The sequence below is a fragment of the Numenius arquata genome, chromosome Z (assembly GCF_964106895.1).
Source record: "Numenius arquata chromosome Z, bNumArq3.hap1.1, whole genome shotgun sequence".
NCBI classification, from domain to species: Eukaryota; Metazoa; Chordata; class Aves; order Charadriiformes; family Scolopacidae; genus Numenius; species Numenius arquata.
Genome location: NC_133616.1, coordinates 73,800,335 through 73,811,459, shown reverse-complemented (window position 1 = coordinate 73,811,459; position 11,125 = coordinate 73,800,335). Strand labels below are relative to the sequence as shown.

At 48.8% G+C, this 11,125-nt stretch overlaps 1 protein-coding gene across 1 annotated transcript; it reads left to right on the top strand.

Annotated features, from left to right (window-relative positions):
* The first annotated feature begins 5,787 nt into the window (after positions 1-5,787).
* On the top strand, positions 5,788-10,411 carry TOPORS (TOP1 binding arginine/serine rich protein, E3 ubiquitin ligase). Its single transcript, XM_074166607.1, has 2 exons — positions 5,788-6,073; positions 7,412-10,411. The coding sequence occupies exons 1-2, from the start codon at positions 5,918-5,920 to the stop codon at positions 10,409-10,411; spliced, it is 3,156 nt and encodes a 1,051-aa protein (XP_074022708.1). The 5' UTR covers positions 5,788-5,917.
* Positions 10,412-11,125: the final 714 nt, after the last annotated feature.

Below are 11,125 nucleotides of genomic sequence, written 5' to 3'. Positions count from 1 at the left end.
TGAGTCTTTTTGGCTGTTGCTTTTCCCTAAGAGCTCTGGGTAACCTCTTTTGCAGTTGTTGGTCTTGAGGCTGACGTTTCAGAGATGCTAAGCCATTTTTTTCTTCAGATGACAAAAAAGGAAGTCCCAAACTGATTCCTGTAAATGGAGGACCCACAATTAGAGCCCACTATGTGGAATATGAGCAGCAGCTTGCCTGTGCCTTAAAGCATGTGCCAACACTGCCGACTAGCTTCTGTAAAGGTTTTGTATGCTTTTGCTTTGCTTTAATTGCTTGCATTCATGTGTTACACAGCTTTGTCGAGCCTCCTACGGTGAGTCAAGGTCCTGTAGCATTGGATTCTGTTCAGACACATGGGTTCCTTTCCACAGAAACGTTTAAAGTGGTCGCAGCACGGGATGAGTGATGGCAGATGGCTGCAGCAAGCAGCAGAGGAGACCTGAAGTGGCAACGCAGCAAGAAAACTCCCAGCCTGTGTTTGCAGATAGGGAACTGAAACCTGTCTGTCCAAACCCTTAACAGGATTTTTGGCAGCACCACAACTCAGGCAAACCAGTCCAGGGTCTGTTCAGTGTTTCTAATCACATAGCGCTGGTGATGTCCTTGGACGGGGTCCTCTGACATGTCACCCTCCTTTGGGCTCAGTGTTGTCTTCTGCTTTCCTGCTTCTCTCTCTTACCCTTTCCTCTCTCATACTATGCATACACCTTCCTTCCTCTTTCACCACAAAATTTATAGCTTTTCTTCTTGGTCTGTGGTGAGCTGAGAGCTACTTGTAGTCTGAAGTACTGTCTTTGGTTTTATATGCCTTTTATGTCTGGTCACTATTGGGATTTTACAAGATTGTTAGGTTTCCATTTACCATATACTTGCACATATTTACCAAAATCTGTATTTATAGAGCTCTTAGGTTAAAGGTGGCATTGCATAAATAATAGAGAGGATAAAGAAAGCACATAATTATTATTAAGCAGACAAAGGGCTCTATTACGCTCTAGTTTGAACTTGCGTAATTCCTCCATTTTCAAACCGTGTAATGCAGGAATGAAGCAATTATGTTCCAGCTTCCTTGCTGGTGTAATTTGGGAGAAATTGATTATCATCACTATGTTAAAGTGATTTAAAGCTGAATTTAGCCCACAGTTCCCTGGCTAATGATTTTGTTTGCATTTTTGACTGTTTTCAATAGCCTTCATTAAATAACTCAGCTACAACATTAGCTATCCCTACATATTCTTATCAACCTTGTAATTAACATGTATCCATGGGTACTGCCTCATGTTAGTGAGGCAAGGTCATATTTGAAGGAGAATCTTTTGTATCTGTTGAAGCAGCTGCTAGTGTAGCTGCATACCTGGCTGAATTAATTAATCATTTCATTAAACAAAAGTCCTCTTAGCTATGCTAATCAAAAGCGTGCTGATCACTGTTTTTCCAAACAACCCCCTGAAACTTAAACAAACAAACAAACCACTTCATGACTAATAAACCAGCCTTGCTCTGATAAATAAGCTATGCTCTATTAAAAATGATTAAAAAGAAAAAGAAAGATCTGAGGGGGATTTCATCAACATTATGAATATATTCCTTTAGGGATGATAGCATTGGCAAAAGAGCCATCTCTGGTGATCTCATCTGAATGGCTATTTGCTGCACTATTTTGAATGTGACGGGAAACACATGCTTTCTGCTCTGCACTGCCTCTTGGTGGGTGAGAAGGGGATGGTGGATGCTGAGCACTGGGTCCAAGACCTTCTCAAGGCATGCCAGAAGCAAGCTGAGGGGGTTTCTTGTACTTCTTGACTTCCGTGAGCAAGCACATGAACACAAGCTGAAGAGAGAGTTTGAAAGGAAAGGGGAGGTGGAACAAATAATGTGGGTGGTAACACTGTAAGTGAGCAGCTTCAGAGACAGCTTTTTCAGGGAGAGGTAGCTCAGTGTATTGCGAAATGAGACAACTGGCATCAAAACCGCATAGGAAGCAAGTTTTTAATACTGCTATTGACAATATGCTGAGCTTCTATTCTCTTATTTTTAATGACTAGATATCTACTAGTTATCTTCTTAAATTATTTTCAATCCATGTCTCAGGAACTTGATCCTGGACAATGATCCTTATGGCCTTGTCTTCAAGACAATGCATAACTTCTGGGCAGAAGAATCAGAGTGAAGATTTACCTCAATGTGGGAAACTGAGCTGAATGTAAACCTCAAGTGCCTGGGATTTCTCTGGTTACCTGGAGCTCTGCAGTTTATGTTTTTTGATGATTTTTGTGGCACAACACAGAGACTTTTCTTGCTGAGGTGGCAGCTTAAAATCCTTGGGATGCACAGGATTTTAATTGCTTTCCTGGAAGACCTACTGTTATCGGGCAAGTAGCAGAGGCAAGCAGAAGGGTGAACTGCAGAGACAGAGGCTGCAAGCTGTGTCAGAGAATCACAGAATGATACGGGGTTGGAAAGGACCTCTGGAGATCATCTAGTCCAACCCCCCTGCCAGAGCAGGTCCTCCTAGAGCAGGTTACACAGGAATGTGTCCACGCGGGTTTTGAATGACTCTAGAGACAGAGACTCCACCACCTCTCTGGGCAGCCTGTTCCAGGGCTCTGCCACCCTCAAAATAAAGAAGTTCCTCCTCATGTTTAGTTCATGTTCTCCCCACTAGACTTGAAGGAGGTATTTCTGAACCTGTCTGGGTGCTTTGATCCCACTCCCATGTTACCTGGAAGAAATAAGTTGTTTCTTGCTGCTGCCACCATCCTGACATGGCTTCAGGCAAATGTCGTGGTACAGAGCTGCAGATGTTCCTTAGACCTTTGACACTGACTCTGGCATGGTGCTGTGGTAGCAGCACAGGAGAGAGAAAAGGGAGAATAGTCAGGGCAGGGCAGAGAAAAAAAAAAGCACTTGAGACTCTCAGCCCTCAGTATCTGCAGGAACATCACACTGTTTTCTTAGTTAGCTAAGGACCATAGCATAAAACCAGCAAGTTTGCTTTCTGCCTCCTTGCTGTCGCTGTGCAAGGTCCTTGTCAGCAGCAGGGACATTTTTGGGTGTTTCACCTGTATGCAGTCATAGGCTCTGCCTTGGAGTTCCAGGGACCAAAGACAACGGGGAGGTCTTGGTCCTCTAGACCAAGAGGACCAAGAGAGACACCCCTGAGGTGGAGAGACATCCCTGAGCTCGCCCAGAGGTTGAGGTTCTCACCCGAGGGGAGAGAAATTCAGCCGGTGCTGCTGCTTCCCTGCAGCCCTGCAGGGCTCCAGCCTGCGGTGCGGGCAAGCAGGTTTGTGAGCCATGCTGGGGAGTATTTTGCCATCTCGTGGCAGCTGGCAGGTAAACCAGCTCTGCGTGACCACGAACCCTCACTACCTAGAAGGAACAAAGCCAAAATGGGTGATTTCCCCTGCAAAATGGCACTCAGAAGGTTTGCAGCAGAGCAGAGCAACCCAAAACCCTGCATGCCCAGACCGATGCCTGTCCACCTCCAGCTATCGCTGCATGCCAGTGGTGGCACCTGAAATGAAGGTGGAGAAGCCAACAGTGAGAGGCCACAGCCTGGGGCAGGCTGGTAGTCAGAGTGCTTTTACCAGGGCCAGCCAGCACTGCGCCCATCACTCCTGCTCCTGGCGCCATGCTGCTGGAGGTGCCCAGCTGGCCAGGGGAAGGGGATGGTAACTGCACCTGGTGGCTGCCTGACCACCATGCTGAGGACAACAGTGCACCAAAGGTGAGCTCTTGTTGCATGGATACCGAAGGATGATTCAGCCAGTCGGCTTTGGGCCAAACAAAAATTCAGCAGAGAGACACAGAGCCTCTCTGTCAGCACAGAAACCTCTGTGGGGGCAACACCGAGGTCTATGGCAAGTTTCCTGTATTTGTGAGGTGATGCAGCTAACATGGGAGATGATAAAAAAACCCAGGAATCGAACAACCTGAGCCTCCTGCTGGCCTCCTTTCCCAGAGGAGCTGTTGCTGCTGTACTTGAGAGGACATCACCCCTGGTACCAGGGCAGGCCAGAGAGAGGGCTGGGGAGGGTGGCTGTCCCCATCCAGGGACAGGGTCCCCTATCAACAGCTTGGGCACTGCTGGTGCTGTGGCTGCTGCTTAGGAGGACATGAGACCAAGGTCTCTCCACACTCTCACTCCCACAAAGCTGCTGGTGAGGAAAACCCCTGCTGCTGACCAAGGGACTCTAAAGGACCTGACTAGGGCCAGGCCTCCCAAGGGGAAGGCTCTTCTCCGGCTCCAAGAGATCTGTGGGCAGGATGAGGTGCTGCTGGTCTGTGTAGGATGTGGGAGAGGAGTCACAAGGAGCTCTTCTCAACTGTGTAGAAAACCAGCACCCCAAAACAGATCCATTGAACTTCCAGAATTGCTTCTTTTCAGCTCATAAATCAAAATCTCCCTGTGAAGAGCCTGGGCTACCTTTCATCTTCCCATGTTGGTGACTCGGGGAGTTCAAGAGATGGACTCTCCAAGCCGATCTCACCTCACCTAAAAGCTTAGACGAGCACACAGTATTTATGAAGTTGACTGAGTAGGGCCATTCTGGATACATATCCCTCCTGTTGTGCCAGCAAGGGGAGTGTGTAAGGGTCTCCAAAGCGTGCAGGCAACAATGCCGGTCCCAGCTCCAGCTGCTGGGATAAGCATGTCAGTCCATGTGTGCTTGCTTGTGAGCAGGAAGCTGGACCAGCTAGAGCAAAAGGGTGAGTAAGAGGGCTCCGGATATGGGTAGGTTATCAGGTGGACTGTGAAAGGCTGTGCTGGGACTCAGGGGACAGCATCATAGAATCGTCTAGGCTGGAAGGGACCTTTACGATCATCAAATCCCTGTGAATCCATGTATGCTTTCACTAGAGAACTTCAATCCTTACCTGCTGTAGAGGAGAAAAGGGACATGGCTGGCTATGCTCATGTTTTATGCAAGTTCTGGTTGTACTACACACAGGTGCTGTGGAAGACAGTACCCTGTCTGTGGTACTCGGTAGACCTGGCCTTGTCAGTGTCTTTTTTTTTCTCTTGCTTATGGGTATGTATGTGTATCCCTTGCAGATATGCACTAGTACACAGCAGTAAACAGAGACCTTGTTCTCTTTCCTAATAACTGTTATGCTTTATTTACTTTTTGTTTTCTAAGAGCTATTTAGGCTTTGTTTGCCCAACTGGCCACAGCACTCCTCCAGCTTCTGATGAATCCCTCTGTACCCTCGGAGACCACGCTCAGTTGCCGGTGGAGTCCAACAGGCTCTGCCATTGCCTAGGGCAGCCCCTGGGCCAGGAGGCTACTCTCCAGCTGCCGCTGAGCAGCCACCCGTGCTCCATAGAGGACAAAGCCCCAGCAAAGCAGCACCACAGCACCCAGCACCTGCGGGACAAAGTGCATTACGCATTGGTGGCGAGACCCCCTGAGGTCCCTATGTCCGCTGCCTCCACCAAGAGGCACACACAGCCCTACTTCCTCCCCGGCGGTAAATCTGCCCTCCTGGCCGAGCGGCCTACGGCCCTGGTTCCCCGCCGCCGCAGATTACCACAGCCCCGTGTCCCATTCCATCCCCCGCACTGGGTCTGGTTCCCCCCCGCCGCGCATTCCCCCGGCCCCGGCCCCGGCCCCGGCCCCGGCCCCGGCCCCGGCCCCGGCCCCGGCCCCGGCCCCGGCCCCGGCCCGCACCAGGTGGCAGAGCAGGCGCGGATCCCTCCTCTCCGGCGAAGCCATACCAGCCTAACCCTTCCTCTTCCTCGTCCTGCGCTCCGCCCGCCGGCAAGATGTCACGGCCCAGAGCGGAAGTGGCGTCAGAGAAAAGCGCCAACTCCCGGCTCCCGGCAGGCTGCGCGGCGGGCTGGCGCTGGCGCTGCCCGGCCGGTGGCAGGGGGGAACCGTTCCCGTGGCAACGCCGCTGCCGCCGCCGCCGATGGCCGAGCCCTTACGGCGCCTGGCGGAGGGCGCCCGCCGCCGCCCGCCGGGGGAGGAGCGACGGGAGGCTGCCGGCTCCGGGCGCTGCCGGACGCGACACCGGCTGAAGGCGGCCGCGGCCCCAGCCCGCAGGGGGAGCGAGGGCCCGGCGGCGGTGAGTGCGTTTGAGTGGGGGCAGCGGGGCCGGCGGCGGCTGCCGGGCGAGGCGCGGGGGTGGGGGAAGGCGTCCCGCAGTGGGCGAGCGGACGGTGGTGTGGCACCGGGGGGGGGGGGGCTGGGGCGTGAACCCTTTCCTTCCCCCCCCTGCTCCCTTCGTGCGTGCCTGTGTGCGCTGGTGACACCCGGTACGTGCGTTTGTGACGCACGCCGCGTCCCTGCGCGTCCCCCCCCCAGTGCGTGTGTCGCCGGGTGTGTATCCAGCGGGCGGTTACGACCGGCTCCGGGGCTTGCTGTAAAAGGTGGGCTGGTGAGTTTTGAGACAGCCTGGTAGCTTGTTGCCTTAGGGTAATGCTGACACATAAACTAACTTTAAAATAGATGGATTTATTGCCTGCCGTGCCTTGGGTCCCCTGTCCTGCCCGCTTCCCCCCCCACAGGTGCAACCCCTCTACAGTTTTCCGCTTCTGACCCTGCGACTTGGTGCGTAACAGTTATCTGACCGTGGTGGTTGTAGCAATAAGTATAAGCAGGAGCCTCTCCGCGTACCAGTCCTTCATATGAACTATAAACATCAGGCCTTTCCAGCTAGAAGCGGATACTGTCGGAAAAATATGCCATTGATGTCGGAAAGTTAGCCTAACTGGAAAGTAAAACTACTGGAAAGAAAACTGGTTCTGCTTTATCTCAAACTGGACAACAGCCTGACGAGATACAAAAGCAGCATGTACCTGGGAATGGGTGTAGGAATGACACCTGGCTGTTTCTGTTTTAGTCATAAAAACAAAAGATTAATTTAAGCTTGAACATGTGCCTGGAGGTTGTCTTGTCCGACAAGACATATGTGGTTCAGTGTGAGTGCCTGGCAAAACATGGGCAGGCCCAGCAGAAATGGAAACTGGTGGTTTAGTTTGAGTGCAACCACTTGTTTTGACTTTTTTTCTTAGAGGACAGAACCAACTGTTGTCATATTTTTCACGTGTAAACACTGGTCTCTTTTGGAAGTGTGTTTTGGAGGATATCATATTAATCATAAACTTACTGACCATGTCAAAGCAGTTATTTATGAGTGAGGAAAAAGAGAGTCCTGCCTGTTACCTTCATACAGGCCAGCAAGATTTAAGCTCTGTTTAAAACTTGCAGCACTGAAAAACAAGATCTCACTGTGAGGAGAGGCCAAGAAAAGTCTCTGGGTCCTGCTGCCTCTTTGTTGGGTGTTCTCTCAGTGCTAATGCTGGGTTTTGCAACCTTAAAGGTGACTGTTACGGGTTTTTGTGTCTAGATATTAATATTTTTGTCTCTCTGAGATAGCAATGATCTTTTGTCTCTTTTGTAGAACATGACTTCAGCAGATAAGGAGTTTTCGGAAGAGAGCAATTTTTCGCCAAAAGCCAGCACCAGCAAGCTGCCAACAGATGCATCTCCTGATTCTAAATGCCCCATCTGCTTGGATAGATTTGACAATGTTGCATATCTAGATCGCTGCTTGCATAGGTTCTGTTTCCGCTGTGTCCAGGAGTGGTCAAAAAACAAAGCAGAATGTCCTCTCTGCAAGCAACCCTTTTTTTCCATTTTCCATACAATTCGTGCTGAAGATGACTTTAAGGAGTACATACTCAGCCCTTTAGAAAATAGCTCTTTTTCCAGCCCTGATGGCCGGAGGTTTCGTTACCGTACGACATTAACGGGGGAACGCCGCTCTAGCAGTTACCCTTCCCGAAGGACACTGTCCCCTCCAGATAACGGGATATTGTTCGAAGGGCTGTCGAGTGAACCAGTGCGGCAGCGAGATGGAGAGATTCAGCAGATGTTAAGGAGGCTGGCCTCAAGGAGGCAGGCTAGCGCAGAGGGCAGGTCTCTGCGGCAGATTCAGGAGGAGGACATGATCAACTTCCGCAGAGCTCTGTACCGTACTGGCGTGCGTATTCGTAGTATTCAGGATGGTGGCCGTTATCGAGACATTTCAGCAGAATTTTTCCGCCGCAACCCTGCTTGCCTTCACAGGTTGGTTCCTTGGTTGAAGCGAGAACTTACAGTCCTCTTTGGTGCCCATGGATCTTTGGTTAATATTGTACAGCACATTATCATGAGTAATGTGACTAGGTATGATCTAGAAAGTCAGGCCTTTGCTGACGATTTGAAGCCATTTTTGCTGAATCGGACTGAACACTTCTTACATGAATTCATCAGTTTTGCCCGTTGTCCTTTTAACCTAGAAGCATATGATCAACATGCCAATTATGACTGCCCTGCACCATCATATGATGAAGGAAGCCAGTCAGACTCATCAATTATTACAATATCTCCAGATGTGGCATATTCTCAAGGGCCAGATAACAGTTTGTCTGTGACTGGTCTTGATCAGGCTCCGTGGGATGATGAAACTCCGGGGCCTTCCTATTCTGTTTCAGAAGAGGTTCGTGCAACAATAGCTTCTCCTCTGGAGATGTCAGAAAGTTCCGATGAGGACTCTGCTACAAAGAGTCAAAGAGCCAAACCACAAACTCAGTTAGGGGCTAATGCTGACTCAAACGGCAGTGACTCTTCCTCGGACAATTGTGTTATTGTTGGGTATGTTAAGCCATTGGCTGAGAGGACACCAGAAGTGGTTGAGCTGTCCTCGGACTCTGAGGAGTCCATCAGGGAAGAGAAAAAGGAAGATGTGAAGAAAGAGGAGCCAATCCAGTGTCGCAGCTGGAGTGACAGTGAATCAAGCAGGAGTTTCTCGCCACATTCCCCTGCATACAAGGAGCATGTGGGTAGTTGTAGAAGCTGCTTGTCTCCTGCAGTTGAGAAGACAGAGTCAAAAGATGATGAGAAGAATAAATGTAAGGTGAAAGATCTGTCTCCACGGCACTTAAGCTGGAGCCCTTCCCCAGGGAGTGATACAATATGCTCCCCTTGGAATCACAGATTGTCTAAAAAGGGAAAGTCCAGGAGCCCACAGTCCTGTTCACGGAGCAGTCGAGGCAGTCATGGCCATCGGTCTAGGAAGGAGCATCATAGCAAAAGCCAATCTAAAAGAAAACGATCAAGAAGCAGAGATAGTAGCAAACATAGGAGCAAAAGAAGTAGCAAGAGGTCAAGGGCTCATGGCTCCAAAGCCCCTCTGAAAAGCCAGAGAGGCTCTCTAAGTCGTGAGAGCACTCCATCCAGAGAAGTAAGCAGATCACGATCACGTAGCAAAGGCCACAGCAAAAGGAGATCAAGAAGCAGAGACGGGGATCGTTATTATGTAAGAGATAGTTATCAGAGTAGATACCAGTGGGGTTATGCTTTCTGTAGTCGAAAGGCATTTGGAGACAGCTATGAATCCTCCAGCAGGAGGAGGACTCAGTCCTTCTACTCAAGGCAATCTGCTAGTCCGGAATACAGGATACGATCTTTTATTGAAAGGACAGATCCACATAGCCAAAGGGGAGGCCGTGAGAGACACTATTACTGTTATGAAAGATGCAGGTCAAGGAGTCGATCAAGCGACAGGTCAAGGACCCCTTCTGGAGGAACAGGCAGAATGAAAAGTGAAAAGCCGGGTGGGAAAAGGAAGTATAAAACTCGCCACTTGGAGAATGCATTCATGGAGAGCACAAGTCTAGAAAGAGAAAATGACCCCAAGAAAACATTCTCAAAATTTAGTGACTGCTACAAAAATGAAGATAGCCTTTCAGACAATCGAGCAAGCAGTGAGACAAAGCGTAAGAAAAAGAAAAAAAAGATGAGGAGTCCGAGTGTGGAAATAGTCTATGAAGGAAAAGTGACAGACACAACAAGGCATCTTAAAAAGAAAAAGAAAAAGCATAAGAAGAAACACCGGAAACACCACATGAGTAACTCATCGCATTCTTCTCCAGTGGTGATTACAATTGATAGTGATAGTAGCAAGGAGCCAGAAAATACCGAATGTGACAGCAGTATTAATTGGGCAGGCACAACTCAGATAAATGAGAGGCAAAATGAGTCTCCATCTTCTTTTCTGGGAAGGACAGGATGTGAAGATGTTTACAGAGTCGGTGAGGAAACTGAAGTAGCGGCCAAAAAGCACAGTATTCCTACCAGAAGTGGAGACTTAGATAGTGACATTAGAAATGCTGATGTCAAACTTCAAGAAACAGCAGCTGATCAGAGTCTTACCACAGCGGATACCAGCAGTAACACCCCTCACACAGAAACTGTAACCAGCTACGTTGAAGAAGCACCAGCAGCGCTTTCCAGTCAACTGCCTTCCCCCAGGACTTCGTTCCTAGAGTGTCCAGAGAGACAACCATTGATACTAACACTGCCAAAGAGACTTGTCAACAGATCTTCTTGGTTTGATTTCTCAGAAGAAAAAATGTAGCACACTTTCCATGCAACACTTCTTAAAATTGTGAATTCATACCTACCTTTTTCCCTTTGAGAACAAAAAACACCTGTTGTAATTCGTGTCTGTTGAAAAATGCCTGGGAAATGTGTAAAACCTTTGAATGTGTATGCACTTTTAAGTCACAGAAGGTAGAATATTGCTAGTACATAACTGTAAAGTTTCTCGGAAGACTGTTTGGAAGCTGTAATTTCAGAAAGCCATCCTGTATTCTTGTAGCGTGTAAAATATATCCAGACAGTATTGCAAGTAACAAAACCAGAGCCCAAACCAAAAGCCAGGAAATGCATTTTATGGGGATTGCTCTTCTTAGAGTAAGGAAAAATTGCTTAGTTCATAGGAAATTATTTAGTCTGAATTGTACTATTGCTTTGATCTGTTTGTTTTGAGCTGATCTCTGCTGAAAAGCAGTCGGTGACTTCTCTAAATCTTCAACGGGGACTTCCAGTAACGTAAAATTAAGCTATGTCAAAATCTGAATAAAGCAATAAGACTGTTTTTTGTAAAATTAATTTAAAGGCGTGGACTGTGTACTTAGCAAACAGAGCATTTATCTTTTGGGTTTGGCTGTCTTACCGGTACGGACCACTTGATATTCATGCTGTCAGGAGAACTCCAGATTGGAAGTGACCTCTGGATGTCATCAGGTTCCAGCCTTCAGTGAAAGCAGGAACAGCTTTGATCAGATTG

Coding starts and splice junctions, on each gene's coding strand:
- TOPORS (XM_074166607.1), top strand. CDS start 5,918: ATGGCCGAGCCCTTACGGCGCCTGGCGGAGGGCGCCCGCCGCCGCCCG. Junction 6,074..7,411: donor GGAGCGAGGGCCCGGCGGCG/GTGAGTGCGTTT, acceptor TCTCTTTTGTAG/AACATGACTTCAGCAGATAA.